Here is a 23030-nt window from a genome sequence, read left to right on the forward strand (position 1 = left end):
TATAAAACATTTGAACAACCCTGCAATAATAACAAATAATTGTAAACATATAACATTATAATTGTATAACCAATAAACATGTTTATAAGCATAATAAAATGTAAAAAAAAAAAAAAAAGAACCAGAAGTTGGGTAGTGATTTCTCACTTCTCCCGCAATGGGATGGGACCTGAGTAGCAGGGAACAGTTCCCTCCCCACACCCTTTTCTCTGGACCCTTCATTTCCTAATTTGTGCCGATAGAATAGACCTACCCTCCATGAATCCATAATACAACCCCCTTTCAAAGCTATCCATTCCTGTGGCCATCACCACGTCCTCTGGCCGCAAATTCCACATTTTAATCACTCCCAGTGTAAAGTGGCATTTCCTTTCCTCCGTCCTGAACCTACTGCCCACCGGCTCGATTGGACACCCTCGAGTTGGAGTCCTTGGCAAGTGGGAGAAGAAGCTCTCTCGGTCAGCTCTCTCCACCCGGTGCAGTGCGTTCACGCCCTCGATTTCCCAAGGTCGGACTGGCGAACAAGCATTTCCATGGTTGCGAAATAGCGAAGAGAAGGAATGCTCCCTTGCACGTGCTTCTGTGGACTTCCTTGGCTCCTGCTCCAGCACTCGCTTCTGAAAATAAACAACATCTGGCCATGCTCATAACAAGCCCAGTTTGGGGAGAGTTGTCTTTTTGGAGAAGAGCAGGCCTCCCCCAGAGAGGGTCGCATATCTGTCCTGCCTGGGGAAGGCTCTCTGGTTGCTCAAATCCCCTAAATGAGCGACAACACATTTGGACCCTAGACCCTCGGCCCCACGGCACTTTTGTCAGCTGAGCAAAAGTCTTTTCCCGACTCCCCAATCCGAGGGCTGCTTCCGGCTCCTTCCTCCTGCAGGGGGTAATATGAGAGCTGACCTTTCTCTCACGCCACATGATGGCTGTTTTGGGAAAGGATCTCGGAGGCCTCCGGCTCAGCGGCCGCTGCGAATGACCCCTCAGCCTGAAATTTGACCTCCAGGGAGATCCTCCTGGTCCTGGTGACGCACGGACGGACCCCCAGTCGTATGGTTCTGGGAAGTTAGGGAAGATTGATCAGCCATGGAGGACAAACCTGCCAAAATCCCAGGTAGGGCCAGTCTCCGCAGGGGACCACATCCAGGAAGACCTCTGGGAGAGTCCGGAGGGGCCGTCCTGGGTTAAAGACGGGAGAGGGCATTCCCAAACCATTCATTTGGAAGAGCTGTAAGGTTGAGAAAAAGCTGCGTTGGTAAAAGTCTGGTCCCTTTGCCTTCTGGGATGGAAAGCAGAGGAGTTCTCATCTTGTGGTGGGAGATTGTTTTATGCGCTGATATGCAGGCTGCTTATCTGTCCTTTCCCCTCTGGCCGGTCACTGTTATCAAAGTTCCCGGTATTTGTCATTGAACTTTGTGAGGTAGATTTGCATTTCCAGGCAGGCTATGGCAGACCTTGGATCCAAAACGCTGGCTGTTGATGCGCCAAAAGTTCCCCCAGCTGTGTGGGATGAGGCACAGGTTTTCTAGGAATGCTGATGCGCCAGTGCCTAAGTTAATGCTGGCTGTTGATGCACCAAAAGTTCCCCCAGCTGTGTGGAATGAGGCGCAGGTTTTCTAGGAATGCTGATGCGCCAGTGCCTAAGTTAATGTGCTGATATGACCCTAAAGGACTGGAAGAGAAGAATGAGAATGCAATTAAAATGTAGCTAAGTTTTTTAAAAACATGCTTTAAAATACAACATAGCCCCCCACCACCACCACCACCATTGGCTTACTCAGACTGTGGAAAGCCTACCCGAGGTTCCACGCCCAGTCTCGGCCTCCAGGCGGTAGTCACTTGGGTGAGAGTCTGCCTTAGCTTTGCCAATTTCACTGTGGTCAGGTAGCCCCTTAGGGGAAATTAGTTATTTGCACTGCTTCAAACAGGGTTGCCAATTCTGAGTCTTGGAAGCACCTAGAGAGGTTCCAGGCAGCCCTCAGGGGCCACTAGCCCAGTGGGGGTCCTCCGCCTTTTTGAGCCCGCCTGCACCGTTGGAATGCTGACACACTGGTGGCTGCAAACACAAAAATGGCCGCTGCAGGAGGCGGAGCCACGCATACAGAAGAAGCCCAAGGCAGGGGAGAGGGGGGCAATTAAAAAAAAATACCCCCTGTTCCCACCCACTTTCCAAAAAGCTCTTGTTGAGCAACAGTGCTGGGCAGTGTAGTGCCCAGGACACCGTGCTGGAGTCCCCTGCAGCTCAAGACCGAGGAACTTTTGACTTACCAGCAAGCGAACCTGGCCAGCGGTTATCTTTAGTGTACACAGAAGTGGGAGTTCATCGGCCACCCCGGCTTGCCCTGAACCTATTTGCCTGGCGTACACACACACGAGCCACGCGCCTGACAGGCTCATCCTGTTCCGCGAGGGGAGGAAGACGGGATGTCCGCAGAGTTTGGGGAGCTGACTCAGACTCCCCTGCAGAAAGTATGGATCCCCCGGGCCAGCAAGCGCCTGCAGCGAAGGGGGTGTGAGTTGGAATCTCTTCTCCTCCCTGGAGGTTTGCCAGTCTCTCCCCACCCCGGGGGGGTGTCTTTCATTCCCCGCTAGGCCTCAGGGGCTGGGTCCTTGGGGGAAGAACCTCGGGAAAAGGTGGATCTGGCGCTAGGCCGGCAGTGGGGTGAGCCCTCTGGGTCTCAGCACAAACCCTTCGGTGGGGAGGGTAATGACGCCCACGGAGTTCACGAAGCTACTCTGCAGGTGCCTGGGGGCCACGGCTGTGGGCCCACGATTGCAGCCAGACCAGGAGAGGAGAGGGAACTGAGGCAGGTACCCTTGGCGGCTCTCCCATTTTGCAAGAACTCTTCCTTTTAAAAATTAATTTATTAGATTAATTAAAGAGCCCTAGACACCTGTAGGGCGCTTACGGGCCGCGAACGTTTGGCTCCTATTGCTGGATGCTGCGGATTTGATATTTCTGCTTCTGTTGGTTTTATATTTTGGATGATGCATTCTGCTGGGTTTTAATTAGGGTTCATTTCACCTTATTTTGTACACCGCCCGGAGCTGTACGGGGAAGGCGGTATATCCATTGAATAGATAATCATCGTGTTTGTTAATAATTATATTTATTAGCCGGCCTAAGCTCAGCTCAGGGCGGTTTGCAATTAAATTTGTACGGCAAATAAATGCTTTAAGTTGTAATGGGGAACAGGCATTACAAATGGATTGCCTGCTATTCTATCATGGCCCAGAGGGGTTCGTAGGGATGATCTTTGAGTGAGTCAGTGGGTTCTGGCAGGGAGGCCGAAAGATCGTAAATCTGTGGGTGTTTTCTTAGGCCTCAGCCTAGGCCCGGCAGAATAGGCTCTGTCTTACAGGCCCTGCGGAACTGCAAGAACTCCCGTCAGGCTCCGATCTTAGTTGGCTAACAGCGTTCCGCCAGCCTGGGGCCAAGGTGGAAAAGGTGCTGGATCTGGTTGAAGCCAATCTAATCTCTTTAGGACGGACGGGAGATCCTGAGCAAGCTGGCAAGGTCTTGATGCTCGTAACCCCATGTCTCCGTCCACCCCCCTCTCTGCAGCTTCTGTGCCCCAGTTCACCAATTCGCCCAGCATGGTCATCATGGTGGGGCTGCCGGCTCGAGGGAAAACCTACATCTCGAAAAAGCTGACCCGCTACCTCAACTGGATCGGGATTCCCACGAAAGGTAACAGGGAGGAAGTGGGAGGGGGACCTTCTCCGGCACACACACACACCTGGGTGGTAAGGATGCCAGCCTCCAGGTGGGAACTGGAGATCCCCTGGAATTATAGCTCACCTCCAGACTGCAGAGATCAGTTCCCCTGGAGGAAAGGGCTGCTTGGGAGGGGGACTCTGTGGCCTTGGACCCCACGGAGGGTCAGGGATGCCAGCCTCCAGGTGGGGCCTGGGGATCCCCTGGAATTCCAGCTCCTCTCCAGACTGCAGAGATCAGTTCCCCTGGAGGAAAGGGCTGCTTGGGAGGGGGGACTCTGTGGCCTTGGACCCCACTGAGGGTCAGGGATGCCAGCCTCCAGGTGGGGCCTGGGGATCCCCTGGAATTCCAGCTCCTCTCCAGACTGCAGAGATCAGTTCCCCTGGAGAAAAGGGCTGCTTGGGAGGGGGCCTCTGTGGCCTTGGACCCCACTGAGGGTCAGGGATGCCAGCCTCCAGGTGGGGCCTGGGGATCCCCTGGAATTATAGCTCCGCTCCAGACTGCAGAGATCAGTTCCCCTGGAGGAAAGGGCTGCTTGGGAGGGGGACTCTGTGGCCTTGGACCCCACTGAGGGTCAGGGATGCCAGCCTCCAGGTGGGGCCCGGGGATCCCCTGGAATTCCAGCTCCTCTCCAGACTGCAGAGATCAGTTCCCCTGGAGAAAAGGGCTGCTTGGGAGGGGGCCTCTGTGGCCTTGGACCCCACTGAGGGTCAGGGATGCCAGCCTCCAGGTGGGGCCTGGGGATCCCCTGGAATTATAGCTCCGCTCCAGACTGCAGAGATCAGTTCCCCTGGAGGAAAGGGCTGCTTGGGAGGGGGACTCTGTGGCCTTGGACCCCACTGAGGGTCAGGGATGCCAGCCTCCAGGTGGGGCCTGGGGATTCCCTGGAATTCCAGCTCCTCTCCAGACTGCAGAGATCAGTTCCCCTGCAGAAAAGGGCTGCTTGGGAGGGGGCCTCTGTGGCCTTGGACCCCACTGAGGGTCAGGGATGCCAGCCTCCAGGTGGGGCCTGGGGATCCCCTGGAATTATAGCTCCGCTCCAGACTGCAGAGATCAGTTCCCCTGGAGGATAGGGCTGCTTGGGAAGGGGACTCTGTGGCCTTGGACCCCACTGAGGGTCAGGGATGCCAGCCTCCAGGTGGGGCCTGGGGATTCCCTGGAATTCCAGCTCCTCTCCAGACTGCAGAGATCAGTTCCCCTGCAGAAAAGGGCTGCTTGGGAGGGGGCCTCTGTGGCCTTGGACCCCACTGAGGGTCAGGGATGCCAGCCTCCAGGTGGGGCCTGGGGATCCCCTGGAATTATAGCTCCGCTCCAGACTGCAGAGATCAGTTCCCCTGGAGGATAGGGCTGCTTGGGAAGGGGACTCTGTGGCCTTGGAACCCACTGAGGGTCAGGGATGCCAGCCTCCAGGTGGGGCCTGGGGATCCCCTGGAATTCCAGCTCCTCTCCAGACTGCAGAGATCAGTTCCCCTGGAGGAAAGGGCTGCTTGGGAGGGGGGACTCTGTGGCCTTGGACCCCACTGAGGGTCAGGGATGCCAGCCTCCAGGTGCGGCCTGGGGATCCCCTGGAATTCCAGCTCCTCTCCAGACTGCAGAGATCAGTTCCCCTGGAGAAAAGGGCTGCTTGGGAGGGGGCCTCTGTGGCCTTGGACCCCACTGAGGGTCAGGGATGTCAGCCTCCAGGTGGGGCCTGGGGATCCCCTGGAATTATAGCTCCGCTCCAGACTGCAGAGATCAGTTCCCCTGGAGGAAAGGGCTGCTTGGGAGGGGGACTCTGTGGCCTTGGACCCCACTGAGGGATGCCAGCCTCCAGGTGGGGCCTGGGGATCCCCTGGAATTCCAGCTCCTCTCCAGACTGCAGAGATCAGTTCCCCTGGAGAAAAGGGCTGCTTGGGAGGGGGCCTCTGTGGCCTTGGACCCCACTGAGGGTCAGGGATGCCAGCCTCCAAGTGGGGCCTGGGGATCCCCTGGAATTATAGCTCCGCTCCAGACTGCAGAGATCAGTTCCCCTGGAGGAAAGGGCTGCTTGGGAGGGGGACTCTGTGGCCTTGGACCCCACTGAGGGTCAGGGATGCCAGCCTCCAGGTGGGGCCTGGGGATCCCCTGGAATTCCAGCTCCTCTCCAGACTGCAGAGATCAGTTCCCCTGGAGGAAAGGGCTTCTTGGGAGGGGGGACTCTGTGGCCTTGGACCCCACTGAGGGTCAGGGATGCCAGCCTCCAGGTGGGACCTGGGGATCCCCTGGAATTCCAGCTCCTCTCCAGACTGCAGAGATCAGTTCCCCTGGAGGAAAGGGCTTCTTGGGAGGGGGGACTCTGTGGCCTTGGACCCCACTGAGGGTCAGGGATGCCAGCCTCCAGGTGGGGCCTGGGGATCCCCCAGAATTCCAGCTCCTCTCCAGACTGCAGAGATCAGTTCCCCTGGAGGAAAGGGCTGCTTGGGAGGGGGGACTCTGTGGCCTTGGACCCCACTGAGGGTCAGGGATGCCAGCCTCCAGGTGGGGCCTGGGGATCCCCTGGAATTCCAGCTCCTCTCCAGACTGCAGAGATCAGTTCCCCTGGAGAAAAGGGCTGCTTGGGAGGGGGCCTCTGTGGCCTTGGACCCCACTGAGGGTCAGGGATGCCAGCCTCCAGGTGGGGCCTGGGGATCCCCTGGAATTATAGCTCCGCTCCAGACTGCAGAGATCAGTTCCCCTGGAGGAAAGGGCTGCTTGGGAGGGGGACTCTGTGGCCTTGGACCCCACTGAGGGTCAGGGATGCCAGCCTCCAGGTGGGGCCCGGGGATCCCCTGGAATTCCAGCTCCTCTCCAGACTGCAGAGATCAGTTCCCCTGGAGAAAAGGGCTGCTTGGGAGGGGGCCTCTGTGGCCTTGGACCCCACTGAGGGTCAGGGATGCCAGCCTCCAGGTGGGGCCTGGGGATCCCCTGGAATTATAGCTCCGCTCCAGACTGCAGAGATCAGTTCCCCTGGAGGAAAGGGCTGCTTGGGAGGGGGACTCTGTGGCCTTGGACCCCACTGAGGGTCAGGGATGCCAGCCTCCAGGTGGGGCCTGGGGATTCCCTGGAATTCCAGCTCCTCTCCAGACTGCAGAGATCAGTTCCCCTGCAGAAAAGGGCTGCTTGGGAGGGGGCCTCTGTGGCCTTGGACCCCACTGAGGGTCAGGGATGCCAGCCTCCAGGTGGGGCCTGGGGATCCCCTGGAATTATAGCTCCGCTCCAGACTGCAGAGATCAGTTCCCCTGGAGGAAAGGGCTGCTTGGGAAGGGGACTCTGTGGCCTTGGACCCCACTGAGGGTCAGGGATGCCAGCCTCCAGGTGGGGCCTGGGGATCCCCTGGAATTCCAGCTCCTCTCCAGACTGCAGAGATCAGTTCCCCTGGAGGAAAGGGCTGCTTGGGAGGGGGGACTCTGTGGCCTTGGACCCCACTGAGGGTCAGGGATGCCAGCCTCCAGGTGGGGCCTGGGGATCCCCTGGAATTCCAGCTCCTCTCCAGACTGCAGAGATCAGTTCCCCTGGAGAAAAGGGCTGCTTGGGAGGGGGCCTCTGTGGCCTTGGACCCCACTGAGGGTCAGGGATGTCAGCCTCCAGGTGGGGCCTGGGGATCCCCTGGAATTATAGCTCCGCTCCAGACTGCAGAGATCAGTTCCCCTGGAGGAAAGGGCTGCTTGGGAGGGGGACTCTGTGGCCTTGGACCCCACTGAGGGATGCCAGCCTCCAGGTGGGGCCTGGGGATCCCCTGGAATTCCAGCTCCTCTCCAGACTGCAGAGATCAGTTCCCCTGGAGAAAAGGGCTGCTTGGGAGGGGGCCTCTGTGGCCTTGGACCCCACTGAGGGTCAGGGATGCCAGCCTCCAAGTGGGGCCTGGGGATCCCCTGGAATTATAGCTCCGCTCCAGACTGCAGAGATCAGTTCCCCTGGAGGAAAGGGCTGCTTGGGAGGGGGACTCTGTGGCCTTGGACCCCACTGAGGGTCAGGGATGCCAGCCTCCAGGTGGGGCCTGGGGATCCCCTGGAATTCCAGCTCCTCTCCAGACTGCAGAGATCAGTTCCCCTGGAGGAAAGGGCTTCTTGGGAGGGGGGACTCTGTGGCCTTGGACCCCACTGAGGGTCAGGGATGCCAGCCTCCAGGTGGGACCTGGAGATACCCTGGAATTCCAGCTCCTCTCCAGACTGCAGAGATCAGTTCCCCTGGAGGAAAGGGCTGCTTGGGAGGGGGGACTCTGTGGCCTTGGACCCCACTGAGGGTCAGGGATGCCAGCCTCCAGGTGGGGCCTGGGGATCCCCCAGAATTCCAGCTCCTCTCCAGACTGCAGAGATCAGTTCCCCTGGAGGAAAGGGCTGCTTGGGAGGGGGGACTCTGTGGCCTTGGACCCCTCTGAGGGTCAGGGATGCCAGCCTCCAGGTGGGGCCTGGGGATCCCCTGGAATTCCAGCTCCTCTCCAGACTGCAGAGATCAGTTCCCCTGGAGGAAAGGGCTGCTTGGGAGGGGGGACTCTGTGGCCTTGGACCCCACGGAGGGTCAGGGATGCCAGCCTCCAGGTGGGACCTGGAGATCCCCTGGAATTCCAGCTCCTCTCCAGACTGCAGAGATCAGTTCCCCTGGAGGAAAGGGCTGCTTGGGAGGGGGGACTCTGTGGCCTTGGACCCCACTGAGGGTCAGGGATGCCAGCCTCCAGGTGGGGCCTGGGGATCCCCTGGAATTCCAGCTCCTCTCCAGAGTATGGAGATTTCCCTAGAGGAAGTGGCTCCTTTGGGGGTGGCCTCTAGGGCCCCAGTAAGATCCCTGGCCTCCCCAAGCTCCGTCTCCAATTCTCCAAGAATGTCTCAGCCTGGATCTGGCATCCCGGGCCCCCCTCCCGTGCCAGTGGCCAGGGGGCTTTGGAGACCCTAACCAGAGTCTCCTTGAAGACCCCCGTCTCCATTTCTCCCAGTGTTCAATGTCGGGCAGTATCGCCGGGAAGCCGTGCAGACCTACAAGAACTATGAGTTTTTCCGACCGGACAATGAAGAGGCCATGCAGATCCGGAGGTAAGGCAACGACCCCAGACAAAATCCATATCAAATCCATATCTGGGATGCTTGAGGCTGATCCTGCACTGAGCAGGGGGGGGGAGACTTGGTGGCCTGTCTGGCCCTTTCCGACTCTATGGTTCTAAATATAAATAAGCTAAATATGACTATGATGATGCAAGACTTGCAGGTGCATCCCAGCCGCTCCCCTTCTTCTCCCCCCAGGCAGTGTGCTCAGGCAGCACTTCGGGACGTCCACACGTACCTGGGCTGTGAGGAAGGTCAAGTAGCGGTAAGAGGCCCACATGGACCAGGGGTCCCACCGAGGGTTGCCAAGTCCAGGGTGGAAATTTCCTGGCACTTTTGGGGGCAGGGCCTAGGAGAAGGCGGAATTCGGGGAGGGGGAGGGCCGCAGAGGTCCCTCTGCAGCGTCACACAGCCTGCCTTCCAAAGACATGGTTATTTCCGGGGGAAAGGATGGCTGTAATTTGGAAGTCGATTGTTATTCCGGGAGATCTCCAGTTTTCCCCAGGGGGTTGGCCACCCTGGCCCGCCTCTGATCGCCTCCTTGTTCGGCCACGGCCACTTCTCACCCCGTCCTCTGGCGCCTCACCCAGGTCTTCGATGCCACGAATACCACGCGGGAACGACGGGCCCTCATCCTGCAGTTTGCCAAGGAACACGGCTACAAGGTCAGCAAGGGGGCACAGAGCCCGTGAGGTCAAGGTTTGGAGCAAGACTCAGGCCAGAACGACACTGTTCAGTGGACCGGTGCTCTCTTCATGGGTTGCTGTTGGCTTCCGTGCCATAGGCTTGCTCTCTCAGCCTTGCAAATTTCTTGGCGATGCCCAGAGAGGGCAGAATTTGGAGAGAGGAGGGAGCTCCCCATAGAATCCATTCACCCTTGTGGGTTCTTTCCTCGAGGGCAGTGGGGGGGGGCAAACTCTAGAGGTCCATAGACTACAATAACCATGAGCCTCTGCCAGTATGCCAAGGGTTATCCCGCTGTCCACAACAAACTCCTCTGCTCACACTGCCCTCCCAAATGCCCCCCACCTGCCTCTGCACCCTCCCACCCTCCGTGTGCACGGCTCCCTTAGCCGTCTGCTGCAGTCACAGGTGAGAAGGAAGGCCCATGGTGAGTGAAAAGAAATCTCCCATTCTCCAGTGGTTCCCCTGTGGGGCAGTCTTGGGCCTGGGGCTTACAAAAGCAGTGCGTCTGGGTGGGCACGGGGTGAGGGGAGCCTTGACAGCTGTCCTACATCCCCATATGCTGATGCCGGTGTTGGAGGATACACTTTCTTTCGGGGGAGATGGTATGGATGCCAGCCTCCAGGTGGGGCCTGGGGAATCCCCTGGAATTAGAACTCACCTCCAGGTGATGCAAATCAGTTGCCCTGGGAGAAACAGCAGCTTTGGAGGGGGGACTCCATCGCATGACATTCCACTGAGGCCCCTCCCCGTCCCACAGCCCACCCATTCCCGGCTCCACCCCCAAAATCTCCATGATTTCCCAACTCAGGACTGGTAAACGTAGGAAATGATTGGATGTTAGCCTGTCCAGTCCCAGGCTGTGCTGCCGTGACCATGTCCCTCTTCTGCCTCAGGTTTTCTTCATTGAGTCTATCTGCGATGACCCGGACATTATCCAGGAGAATATCACGGTGAGGCGTGACTCTGCCCTTCCCTCTTGTGCCCCACATCACACACCTTGGCGGGAGGGCTGGCTCTCCCCCTACACCACCCAAACTAGTGGCACCGTGTGAAGGGGCACTGCGGGACCCCAAGGGTTCACTGCCTCCTTGTTAGCACAAGGGGACGACCAACGTCTCCACGGGTGGCCAGCTTCAAGCTTGGGTCTGGTGTGGCCTGGGAGGAGGTGGCCATCCCTGGTGTGAGGCAGCAGACTGCTCTGAATCAGACGTTGTGGGAATTGCTTAATCTCTGCAGAGGTCCTGGAAATGAGTATTCTCTCTTGAGCCAACAGGGAGCGAGCGACCCCTCATTTTAAAACCAGCCTGACCTGGAAGGCCCCTGTTCCTGTGCCCTTGCCAGATCTCAGAAGCTAAGCAGGGTCGGTCCTGGTGAGTCCTTGGAGGGGAGACCACCAAGGAATACCAGAGTTCCTAAGCAGACGGCAAACCACCTTGTTGGCCTCTGCCTTGACCTGGTCCCATTCCGCACACGTAGGATAATGCACTTTCAATGTGCTTTGGCAGCTGGATTTTCCTGTGCGGAACAGGAAACTCTACTTTGAAAGTGCATTATCTGTTGTGTGCAGAATAGGCCCTGGATGGTCCAGGCTAGCCTGATCGTGTCAGATTTTAGAACAAGCAGGATCGCCACTGGTTAGTCCTTGGAGCGGAGATCAAGAAAGCCCAAGGTCTCTATGCAGAGGCAGGGAAGGGCAAAACCACCTCTGAATGTCTCTTCCCTTGGAAACCCTACAGCGTTGTCCAAAGCTGCGGTTTGATGGAGGCTTCCCTCACCTCCCGTATTTTGATCCTAATAACGTATGCAAGCAGATGAGGGGTGGCTTCTTCCTGTAAGGATGACGTAAGGAAGGGCCATTTTCTTTCTTGATAATAATAATATTTAACTTCTCTACTGCCTCTCCCCAGATGGACCCAGGATGGTTCGCAGCAATACAACATGAAATAAAATCAGTGACAATGATAAAAGTACAATGAAGTACAATTTGAAACCCCACCGCCACCCTCACCCCCTATGCCAGCTACCTGAGACCGATGACATCCAAATAGGGGGTTCCAAGGAGGAGGAGGTGGAGGGAGGCCAATAGAATTTCAGGCTGCCCTGGCCTCAGCCGTAGGCCTGGCGGAAGAGCGCCATCTCACAGGCCCGGCGGAACTCTGGCAGCTCCGTCAGGGCCCAGATCTCAACAGGCGACTCGTTCCACCAGGTTGGAGCCAGGACCAAAAAGGGTCAGGTTGGGGCCAGGCGCACATCCTTGGGGCAAGGGATCACCTGCAGATTGTTGTTTTGCTAAGCGCAGTGCCCTCTGGGGGAACATATTGGGAGAGGCGGTCCTTCAGATACGCAGTGCCCAGACGGCATAGGGCCTTAAAGTCACCCTCCTTGGTTCACTTTGCACAATAAAAGAACGGTCACTAGAGTCCAGCTCTAGTAGAGGAGGGAATTACACTCTGCACATGCTCCATCAAATGTTTCGGGAGTGAATTCTGGCACAGGAATCCATTGCTGAGGCCCAGCCCCTGAGATTTGCCTGTAGCCCACAGGTGATATCTTGTCTGGGGAATCCCACCCACTCCTCCTTCCCTGGCTTGTCTTTGCGGGGAATCCCACACACTCTCTTTGCCCCCTTCTGACTCAGTTCTCTCATTTGCTCCCCCAGCAAGTCAAGCTGACCAGCCCCGACTATAAAGACTGCAACCGGGACGAAGTGGTCGACGACTTTCTGAAACGGATCGAGTGCTACCAGAAGACCTACCAGCCCATCGACGATGAGCTGGACAGGTAAGGAGCCAGCGCACCTGCAGAGGCGTGACACTTCTTTGCAGAGATGGGGAGAGGTGTGTGGGTTTGCCCGGAGCTTAAGCTGAATTTACACCGAAGGCCAACTTTCAGAAGGGAAAAGCAAATCTGAGTCCTTTAGGACTGCTGTTGACTGCCTAATTTCCTTAGTGGTTACCCCATCTAAGTTCTAACCAGGACCAATCCTGTTTAGCTTCCAAGATGTGATGAGATCGGACTAAGCTGGGCCTAGTCTGCACACATAGGATAATGCACTTTCAATGTGCTTTGGCAGCTGGATTTTCCTGTGCGGAACAGGAAACTCTACTTCTAAAGTGCATTGAAAGTGCATTATCCTATGTGTGCGGAATAGGCCTTGGGCTATCCAGAAGATGTTCAGAGGTGGTTCACCATTGCCTTCCTCTGCGTACTGACCCTTCTCTTCTTTGGTGTTTTCCCATCCAAGTTCTAACCAGGCTGAACCCTGCCTAGCTTCCAAGATATGATGTGATCAGGCTATGTAACATGCAGTTAGCTCTGACGTAGCCTTCATGTAGTCCATTAGGAGTAATCCAAGTGTTTCACACCCATTACCTATAGCGAGTTCACAAAATACTGACTCAATGTCATATTTCAAGAAGGACGTAGATAAAATTGAAAGGGTACAGAGGAGAGCGAAGAGGATGATCTGGGGCCAAGGGACCAAGCCCTATGAAGATAGGTTGAGGGACTTGGGAATGTTCAGCCTGGAGAAAAGGAGGTTGAGAGGGGACATGATAGCCCTCTTTAAGTATTTGAAAGGTTGTCATTTGGAGGAGGGCAGGATGCTGTTTCCGTTGGGTTTAAACTACAAGTACAACGATATAGGCTAGATATCAAGAAAAAGTTTTTCACAGTCAGAGTACTTCAGCAGTGGAATAGGCTGCCTAAGGAGGTGGTGAGCTCCCCCTCACTGGCAGTCTTCAAGCAAAGGCTGGAGACACACTTTTCTTGGATGCTTTAGGATGCTTAGGGCTGATCCTGCGTTGAGCCGGGGGTTGGACTAGATGGCCTGTATGGCCCCTTCCAACTCTATGATTCTCTGATTTCATCCCAATTATCACTTTGAGTTTTTTGGGAACAATCTCAGAGCACCCCAAACAACGGCTAGCGAGTGTGCCCCCCCCCCCCCGGCCCAAGCATATGTTCCTTCTCTCTTTCTTCCCTACAGTTCTCTGTCCTACATCAAGATCTTCAACGTCGGGAGTCGCTACCTGGTGAACCGGGTTCAGGATCACGTGCAGAGCCGCACCGTTTATTACTTGATGAACATCCACGTGACGCCTCGCTCCATCTACCTCAGCCGGCACGGGGAGAGCGAACTCAACCTGAAGGGGCGCATCGGGGGTGATTCTGGGCTCTCTGCGCGTGGGAAACAGGTAAGGGGGAAAGAAAGCAACTCGCTAACTGGCCCACTAATCCTGTTTCTCAGCAGCCATTTTAATCTTAGGCTTCCAGAGATTGCCAAAATGTTGTTCATTAAAGAATTAAAGGAATCCATGTTTAAAAATTTTTAGGCTTTCCATCCCAGTGTCTCTCTGCATCTCGTGTCAATTTCACTCTGCATCTCATGTCAATTTCACTCTGCATCTCATGAAAATTTCATTCTGCATCTCATGTCAATTTCACTCTGCATCTCATGTCAATTTCACTCTGCATCTCATGTCAATTTCACTCTGCATCTCGTGTCAATTTCATTCTGCATCTCATGTCTATTTCATTCTGCATCATCTCATGTCAATTTCATTCTGCATCTCATGTCAATTTCACTCTGCATCTCATATCAATTTCATTTAATTTTGTTAGCATGAAACACTGAAATATTCTTTTTTTTTTTGCACTTAGGGACACTGCTGCTTGCCTCCTCTCTGATCTGCCCTTCACGTCAATACCAGTAGCAAACTAAACTTCGTGCAGCTCCTTTTAAACTCCCCCTCATTGTTTTAATTTTTTAAAATCAGCTATCCAAGACTAGCGATAGTGTCATATCGATAGACTCATGGTGCTTGTAAAAAAAATTAAACATTTAAAAACAAGGGGAAAATGGAGCCCCCTGATGAAGGGGGGAGGATGGCGGGAGGTGTATAGAGGGCGGAAAAACCTCAATTAAGAGTGACCTTCAAGGGACAGCAAACGGGCGAGGGGAGTATCAAGGAAATCTATGCGCTTCTGAATTTGTTGTCATTCATTTCAACATGCAGCTGATAATGATTTTTTTTCTTCCTTTGCCTTGTTCTACAACCAACTCGGATGCACAGAAATAAAGTTAAACCATCTCGCATTAAATCTTTATCCCTCTTCTCTCTCCCTACCCTTTCTCTGTCTGCCAGTATGCCCGTGCCTTGGCCTCCTTCATCCGTTCCCAGTGCATCCATGACCTCAAAGTGTGGACGAGCCACATGAAGCGCACAATTCAGACGGCGGAAGCGTTACATGTCCCCTACGAGCAGTGGAAGGCACTGAATGAGATTGACGCGGTAAGAACTATTCTAAGCCCATCAACCCAACGACTCCCCCCATCAATGAGAGACAAACTTCAGATCCTGTTCCTTCACCCCTCCAAGCAGACCTTAAACCACTCTCTTAGCATCCTAATCTTGAGGGTGGAATTAATTTAGGTCTTTCTTAAGTATTACACTATTCATGTGTTATCTCTTAAGTTTTGTCTCTGTTTTGGCCCTATGATTGGAGAGAAGGGGAGAGTCACATTATACAGATGAAGGGACTTACAAGATAGGTCTAGCAAGGCCCCAGCTCACATTTCCCACTGGAGCCACTGACATATTTGTCCTCCACGAATGTTTCACTCCCTGCATACATTGTAGGGAGTAGGGTACTAGACTCCCCCTTTGCAAGACCCAGTTTGGTGGAGTGGTTGGGAGTGCGGACTTCTAATCTGGCATGCCGGGTTTGATTCTGCAGTCCCCACATGCAGCCAGCTGGGTGACCTTGGGCTCGCCACAGCACTGATAAAATTGTTCTGACCGAGCAGTGATATCAGGGCTCTCTCAGCCTCACCCACCTCACAGGGTGTCTGTTGTGGGGAGAGGAAAGGGAAGGTGAATGGAAGCCACTTTGAGACTCCTTTGGGTACAGAAAAGTGGCATTTAAGAACCAACTCTTCTTCAGTAATGTCAGGGCTCTCTCAGCCTCATCTCCCTCACAGGGTGTCTGTTGTGGGGAGAGAGGAAAGGGAAGGAGAATGTAAGCCACTTTGAGACTCCTTCGGGTTGAGAAAAGTGGCATATAAGAACCAACTCTTCTTCTCCTTCTAATGCGATTGAATACACCCTCTATTCAAGAAGCTGCACGCAGAATCAGGTGCCCTAACCCCTCTTGTGTATTCCTTCCCTAAATTGCCCATCTCTTCCCTATTTCAGGGTGTCTGTGAAGAAATGACCTACGAAGAAATCCAGGACAGTTTTCCAGAAGAATTCGCCCTGAGAGACCAAGACAAGTATCGGTACCGGTATCCTAAGGGGGAGGTAAGACACGAGATGTTTCATTAGAACAAACTTTATCATTCTTGACGGCCCTGGAAAGGTTTCCTGAACAGGTGGGAGTTAATTTATTGTGTACATATTTTTTTAATATGTTAAACATTTCAGGTGATGTGACCATATATGGTCATGTCGACCTGCCCCCCCCCTCCCAAAATGGCCAATTATAGTCCTGGAAGGGGAGGGGCTTTGGGTGGGCGTGAACACAACTCTGATTCCTAACCCTATTCTGCACGATCGCGCCACTTCTGGGGTTTCTCAAAGCCCGAAGAATGTTTTAGGGAGTTCTCAACAGGAAATTGAGAATTGCTGGGTTAGCGTGCCTCAAGCCAACGGGATAAAACTGTGGAACCTCCTGCCACAGGGCGAAGCAGTCACTGAACTGGTTGGGAAGAGGCAACGGGGAGGACGGTTAAAAAGGGACAGTATGCACGCTTTCAAAGGAAAGGCATTAGGACAGAAGCCGGACCCCTCTGAATCTGTTCCTCCCTCCACCCGCTCAGTCCTACGAGGATTTGGTGCAGCGCTTGGAACCCGTCATCATGGAGCTGGAACGGCAAGAGAACGTCCTGGTCATTTGCCACCAAGCGGTCATGCGCTGCCTCCTTGCCTACTTCCTAGACAAAAGTGCAGGTAACCTGTTTTCGTCCTCTGCATTCAGACTGGCAAAACTCTCTAGATGAACTATTGGTCTGACCCAGCAGGGCTCTTAGGAAGACCTCGGCCTCTCTGCCCCGTTGTTGGCCCTCCAGAGGAACTGGTTGGCCCCTGTGTGAGGCAGGAGGCTGGACTGGATGGACCCTGGTCTGACCCAGCAGGGCTCTTCTGAGGGTCTCATGAAGGCCTCGGCCTCTCTGCCCCGTTGTTGGCCCTCCAGAGGAACTGGCTGGCCCCTGTGTGAGACAGGATGCTGGACTGGATGGGCCCTGGTCTGATCCAGCAGGGCTCTCCTGAGGTCCTTAAGAAGGCCTCGGCCTCTCTGCCCTGTTGTTCACCCTTCAGAATAACTTGTTGGCCACTGTGTGAGACAGGATCTAGATGAACTATTGACCTGATCCAGCAGGACTCTCCTGAAGTTCTTAAAGAGGACCAGGGGCCTGGATCCTTAGCCTGATGCTGTCTTACCTGATTGACTCTTCTCTGTCCATCTAGAGGAACTGCCATACCTGAAGTGCCCACTACACACAGTTCTGAAGCTAACGCCTGTGGCCTACGGTAAGTAGCTACACCCGTGATTGGAACTCAGCACCCTTTCGCCAAAGGCAGGGCTCACTGTGGGTTTCAGAAAACCCAGTTGTCTGCTTCCAGCCGCTGAGTGGAAAGTCCAAAATTAAATCCTGACTCCTTTCTTCCCCATCAAGTCACAGCTGACTTATCCCTTGAGCACAGAAAGCGTTGAGGGTTTTGTTTTATCAGCATCCCGTTTTAACCCGGCCTCTAAGAGGGGAGAGAGGAAGCAAGCAGCCATCGATGGGTCAGCTTCCCACATGGTTCTGCTCACTTCAGCCATTCACCTCAGATCCAACATTACTTGTCATTTTCTGTCAGCTGCACACCAGAGCCTGGTCACCATTCCTTTCAGACCAGGAGATTCTTAGATCCACTGTGTGACTGATGGTGTGGCAGCCATTTTGTGGCTTGCTCCTCCTCATGTAAGCAACCATTCCCTGGCTGCCTCTTATTGCTCTGGCAGCCATTTTGGGGCAGGCTCTGCCTCCTGTGGCAGCCATTTTGCATTTGGCTCCTCATGTGACCTTTTGTAGCTGGCTCTGCCTCCTCTGGCAGCCATTTTCTGGCTGGCTCCTCCTCCTTTGGCGGCCATTTTGTGGCCACACTCACCACTCTGTTCTCTAATTCCAAAGGTACCCGCAAGCTCAAAAAGGTTAGGGACCCCTGTGCCGGAGCCACTTGGTGGACTTTTCTTTAGTATTCTCTTTCAAGCATATCCAGTAAGGCTGGAATTTGTCTTTCACGGACAGGCTGTGAGGTGGAATCCATTTTCCTGAACATCGAGGCTGTGAACACGCACCGGGAGCGTCCGCAGGTAAGGCGTTTCCACGGACAGCAAAAAATCTCCAGTGCAATTCTCTATGGAGAGACAACCGGAGGTCTTGAGAGATCTTGGGAGCGGTTTCGGATAACCTGGCTTGGCTATGACCTCTGAAGGGTACCTGTGAGAGCAAACGGCTGTGCGTCTCCTGAACCTGCCTCTCCCCCCTGTAATATTTTCCTCTTATCTCCCCTCCATCCCTCCCAGCATCTTTACTACAAAACTAACCAGACCCCCTTGTGCCGGCACTACCGCTCCGTGCCCATGGCCAGCCCCGAGCCAACCAAACAGCCCTCCTGGAAAGATCTGGGCCGGTCCCCTCCCCCCTGCCTGTTTGACCCTCAGGTAAAGACCCTCCTCCTCACCTGATCTAACCTGCAGATCTGAATCATCTCGTCTTGCTGTATATATTAGTTAACCTAACCTAGTTGTGTTAGCAACAGGGACCTGAGAGCCAGCTTGGTGCCATGGTTAAGATTAAAGGTCTCTAATCTGGAGAACTGGGTTGAATTCCCCACTCTTCTTCCATATGCAGCCGGCTGGTTGACCCTGGGCTGGTCACAGTTCTCTCAGGGCTCTCTCAGACCCAGCTACCTCATGGGATGTCTGTTGAGTGGAGAAGAAAGGAAAGCGATTGTAAGCCACTTTGAGACACATGAGGCCTGCTGGGTGACCCTGGGCCTGTCACAGTTCTATCAGAGCTCTCCCAGACCCACCTACCTCACAGGGTGTCTGTTGTGGGAAATAGAAGGGAAAGTGATTGTAAGCCTCTCTGAGACACATGAGGCCTTCTGGGTAATCCTGGGTCACAGTTCTCTCAGAGCTCTCTCAGCCCCACCTGCCTCTCAAGCATACCCATTGTGGGGAGAGGAAGGGTAGGCGATTGTAATCCACTTTCCTTTGGGTAGTCAAAAGCAGGGTACAAAACAGCTCTTCTTTTATATTTGAGGGAGCTGTCCAGGATTTCTCTTTCTGCTTGAGAAGGAGAGATGATTTCAGAGACATTCACAAGCCACGGCCACATGAATGGGGGCAGGAAGGAGCAGAGAGGGAAGGATCCACCAAAGGTCATGCAACAGGTCCATAGTCAAGTGAGGGACAGCGGCCAAACTTGGTGGCAGAGCTAAGGAGAGAGCCCTGGGTGTTCCAGCTGTCCTGCGAGGGCTGATAGGGTGGCTGAGTTTAATTACGTTAAAACTCAGACCTGTTGAAGAGGGGGCCGACTTGTTTACTGCAGCTTTAGAGACGAGGCCTAGGAGCAACGGGTTCAAATTATGAGAAAGGAGGTGCCACTTAAATATTAGAGAGCATTTTCTGATGGAGAGGGGACGTTCGCAGAAGGAACAGGGCGGTGGAGTCTCCTTCGTTGGACGTTTTTAGGAGGGGACTGAATGAGCACCTGGCAAGAGTGGGTGATTTTGACGTCCCCGAGAAGGTGGTGGTGGTGGGGGAGGGCTGGACTGGATGCTGGTCTCTCCCCGCTCTCTATGTGGTCCTGATTCAGCTCCACTATTTAGTGGACCCTTCGAACGAGCTGCCCTAAACCTTGTTCTCTCTCTCCCCGCAGAACGTTGACGTCACAAGAGATCCGGAGGAGGCCCTGGACACGGTGCCTGACCATTACTGATCCTGCTGGGCCTTTGAGGAATTCCAGTTTCTGCTCCGCCGTGGAATTTGCATTGCTGCTGTGGGCACAAGGCCCAACCTGGGGGAATGAGGGTGGGAGCGGGGAGGCCCCGAGCTGCCTCGCTCACATCACCTACCAACGGCCTTCTCGAGGGAAAAACCTGCGGGACAGCTCAAAGCCCCTGGGCTGCATTGCCCACCGTGAAAGGAGGAAACTGTAAAGCAATCTGTTCAAAGGGGAGGGGGGCGAGGGGAAAACCCAGGAAAAGTTACGCATTTTTTATATGAATTTCAGAGAAAGGTTTTTTTAACTCTCAATAAAGTCAGTGCACTGTTAAAAGTCTTCCTTTTTTTATTGCTTTCAATGGAGCAACCATATTCAACATATTCAATACTTATATTGCAGTGGTAAGTCAATACAGAACGGTCCCTCTTTTGAACAGCATCTCTACCCTGGGCTGAGGTTCTCCTTACCTAACCCGAACGAACGAACCGGGAAGGGAGAAGCGTAAAGACCTTTGCAGCTAGGGTCACACGGCCTTAACATTTCGGTGCCGGGTGGACGACCTCAGTCCGTTCTCCTTGGCTAGGGGGAATCTGACACACGGACCACTTCATCCCAAACCCGTCTCCGATACGACAAAAGCTGAGGGCCGTCGCTCAGCATCGTCCAAGTCAAACTGCAGGTGATGATACATCGGATTTCCCGCCGCCGTTTCGACGGCTCCTTCTGCAATCCAGCCCTTGGCCGGCTAGTGTCTCCTCGCAGGATTAGCCTCTGTTTCGGCTTCGTTATACTGACTCGTCCAAAACGTGGGGTCCTTGCCTTGTATCTGACGAGAGAAACGGGGAAAGCCAATTAGGAAAACACCAAGGCGGGAAGCTATTTTATTTATTTATTTATTTTATTTATTTAGATTTATACACTGCCCTCCCCGAAGCTAGACAAGATAACACGACTCTCTTCTATTTCTAGCTTCCGTGGTTGCAGAGAGAAAAACCAGAACGCCCTCTCTTTGAAATATTTCTCCCCCACGCTCTTAAGAAGAAATATTTTGGAGACAGCTACATAGGGCAGGTTATCCAGTACAGAACCCTGATGGGGAAGAAGAAGAGAACTGTTTTTTTATACTCTGCTATTCACTACCTGTAAGCATCCCACAGTGGCATACTGCAGCCCCTTCCCTTCCTCTCCCCACAACAGACACCCTGAGACATAGATGGGGCTGAGAGAGCTTGGAGAACTGCTCTGTGAGAACAGCTCCAAGAGAACTGACCAGCCCAAGGTCACCCAGCTGTCTGCATGTGGAGGAGTGGGGACTCAAACCCGGTTCTCCAGATTAGAGTCTGCCACTGTTAACCACTACACTATGCTAGCAGGGGCCTGTTTGGTACTTAGCGGCCTCTCCTTTTGACCCCTGTATCAACCTTGTGAGGGGAGTTAGGCTGAGAAGAAGTAATTGCACCAGGTCATCCAGTACATTTTATGGCAGCCAGTTTCCGCCGGTATTACTGGCTTTCATATTTCAGCGTCTTCCTATTTCCTAAGTTTTGACTTTTTTCCATCCTCCCACCCTGCCTGATTCTTTTTAATCTTGAAGCATCTCGACGGAAGTTTTGCGAAATGTGGAAACACATATGCCACTCACCCCAGACCCAGAAACTGAACTGCCCAATGCATAATTGGTTTTTTCTTCCCAGGGACCAGCCATACTGTACCAAATGGGATTCTGAGTACAGGCACATGGGAAAATTTCACTGCTGTCTTGTGGGATGCCACATGCCTACGGGCGTGACCATCCCCTCCCACTACCTGTGCTGTGCTTAATGTCAAACACAAATACTCCAAACCGGCTTGCAAAACAGGTAATGCAGACCTTACTTAAAACAATGGCTGAATTTATAGGACCAACTAGAAGGTATACGCTATTTTATGCTGCTGCACATCAATCATCAGAGCAATTTTTCCTGAAAGGCAGAGGACCGCATGTTGTCTTATAAGTACTTTAATGTGTCAGCCAAAAAAGGGAATGGCTCCAATTGAAATTTCAGAAATATGAATGAAGGACTTGGAGACACCTTGCTGAAGAAGTCCCAGAGGGCAAAATGAGTAATTTAAATCCAGATACTCATATTTTTCCAGCTTTCTTCTCTGTCTTAGCTTCAAGCAATTTGTGTGATTTCCAACTCTCTAGCCTTAATTATTTACAATGCAAACCATCACAACAGAGATCAGGATTTGTGACTTAATCCATTGTCAACTGATGTATGATACATGGAAATGTGTTTTTGTATGTACAATAGTACAACAAATAGCCATCTTTTAATGTGTTTGGGATTTTAAGGGTTCTGTGTTTTTACTATTTTACTGTAAACCGCTGCGAGTCTTTGAGAGCAGCAGTATATAAATCAAAGAACAAGCAAACAAACAAACAAATATTGATGCGCAGTAGTGTAGAATCATGGAGTTGGAAGGGGCCACACAGGGCATTTAGCCAAGCCCCCTGTGCAATGCAGGATCTGCCAAAAGCATCTGTAAAATTTATAGATTTCTGTTCAATTTATTCCTTAGATGTTTAGCTCACCACTCTCCGGGGACTCGTGGCAGGGTACAATATAACCCCCCCCCTCATAAAACATGATAAAACCCCATCCCATCCCAAACAACAAAAGAAAGATAAAAGAGGCTAAAACAAGATTGGCGGAATAATCCCTCCCCCCATCCCTGCAGCCGTCCACCCCCCCAGGATGGGGTATGCTGGATGTTATTGCATAACCATGTAAAATAGTGTATACCTTCTATTGGGTTCTATAAATTCAGGCTCTAAGGACGGTCTTGTGGCGCAGAGTGGTAAGGCACCAGAAATGCTGTCTGAAAGCTTTGCCCATGAGCCTGGGAGTTAGATCCCAGCAGCCGGCTCAAGGTTGACTCAGCCTTCCATCCTTCCGAGGTCGGTAAAACGAGGACCCAGCTTGCTGGGGGGTAAACGGTAACGACTGGGGAAGGCACTGGCAAACCACCCTGTATTGAGTCTGCCAAGAAAACGCTAGAGGGCGTCACCCCAAGGGTCAGACAAGACCCGGTGCTTGCACAGGGGATACCTTTACCTTTAAGGAATGTCTGCATTCTTCTACGAGACTTTTCACAGGGTGTTTATAATCAGGGGGCTTCCTACCCTACGATTCCCATTTCTTTTGGAAGCGTTTAATCTCAAGGCTCAGATCCTTCTCCCGGTTTGACCACACCCCCGATGGTTCACGGTACCTTTGCCACAAACTGAAGGATCTGCTTCTTGGAGGTCTCTTTGGCGGCCCGCGGTCCCCACCTGAATTCAAACTCCGGGGGCTCTGTGTGGGGCAGGCGATTGACCTCCAAGTACCTGGCAAACAAGGAACCGTGCAGTCAGCGTCATGAGCCGCGCCCCTGCACAGCGGCAGAAAGATTAAGGAACAATTTCCGGTGCTCCGTAAACCACCCCCAGAGCAGGAAAAACAAATCCACCAGCTTGCGGTCTGCATGTGAAGAGGCAACTTGGACTCTCCACAAGGGGGTACCCTGAGCTGAGAGAAGGCCCTGGTTATGGGTGTGCAAAAAATCAAAA

The 23030-nt window shown here is 53.5% G+C and overlaps 2 protein-coding genes and 1 long non-coding RNA gene across 12 annotated transcripts in view; 1 reads left to right on the top strand and 2 right to left on the bottom strand.

The window, feature by feature from the left end:
- LOC143833573 (uncharacterized) lies at nt 1-2463 on the bottom strand. 2 transcript variants are annotated; one of them, XR_013229663.1, is made up of 2 exons: nt 2266-2463; nt 1-1669 (listed from the first exon to the last, which is right to left on the bottom strand). It is a non-coding gene; the product is annotated as an uncharacterized LOC143833573 (long non-coding RNA). The 2 variants fall into 2 exon arrangements; XR_013229662.1 differs by lacking the exon at nt 2266-2463 and adding an exon at nt 1795-2048.
- PFKFB1 (6-phosphofructo-2-kinase/fructose-2,6-biphosphatase 1) lies at nt 681-19768 on the top strand. 8 transcript variants are annotated; one of them, XM_077329536.1, is made up of 15 exons: nt 681-1111; nt 3563-3688; nt 8643-8739; nt 8947-9013; nt 9339-9413; nt 10329-10385; nt 12095-12216; nt 13424-13631; nt 14583-14729; nt 15633-15737; nt 16256-16385; nt 16905-16967; nt 17732-17796; nt 18010-18147; nt 19370-19768. In XM_077329536.1, the coding sequence occupies exons 1-15, from the start codon at nt 1084-1086 to the stop codon at nt 19427-19429; spliced, it is 1488 nt and encodes a 495-aa protein (XP_077185651.1). In that variant the 5' UTR covers nt 681-1083; the 3' UTR covers nt 19430-19768. The 8 variants fall into 8 exon arrangements, with proteins under 8 accessions (XP_077185651.1, XP_077185657.1, XP_077185649.1 ...); XM_077329534.1 differs by lacking the exon at nt 681-1111 and adding an exon at nt 2208-2539; XM_077329535.1 differs by lacking the exon at nt 681-1111 and adding an exon at nt 2210-2509.
- LOC143833571 (non-structural maintenance of chromosomes element 3 homolog) overlaps nt 19763-23030 on the bottom strand; it is a 9418-nt gene continuing 6150 nt past the window's right edge. For both annotated transcript variants that reach the window (XM_077329544.1, XM_077329543.1), the window contains 2 exons: nt 22694-22808; nt 19763-20261 (listed from right to left, as the gene is read on the bottom strand). In XM_077329544.1, the coding sequence (XP_077185659.1) occupies nt 20181-20261; nt 22694-22808 (196 nt within the window). In that variant the 3' untranslated portion in view covers nt 19763-20180. The remainder of the gene's footprint in view (nt 20262-22693; nt 22809-23030) is intronic.

This window comes from Paroedura picta, chromosome 3 (assembly GCF_049243985.1).
Source record: "Paroedura picta isolate Pp20150507F chromosome 3, Ppicta_v3.0, whole genome shotgun sequence".
NCBI lineage: Eukaryota > Metazoa > Chordata > Lepidosauria > Squamata > Gekkonidae > Paroedura > Paroedura picta.

What these genes read in the sequence shown, in the direction of transcription:
- PFKFB1 (XM_077329534.1), top strand. Translation starts at nt 2,422, where the DNA reads ATGTCCGCAGAGTTTGGGGAGCTGACTCAGACTCCCCTGCAGAAAGTA. An exon ending in GTGAGGAAGGTCAAGTAGCG is followed by an intron (nt 9,014 to 9,338) that starts GTAAGAGGCCCA and finishes CGCCTCACCCAG; the next exon opens with GTCTTCGATGCCACGAATAC. An exon ending in CCTGCCTGTTTGACCCTCAG is followed by an intron (nt 18,148 to 19,369) that starts GTAAAGACCCTC and finishes CTCTCCCCGCAG; the next exon opens with AACGTTGACGTCACAAGAGA.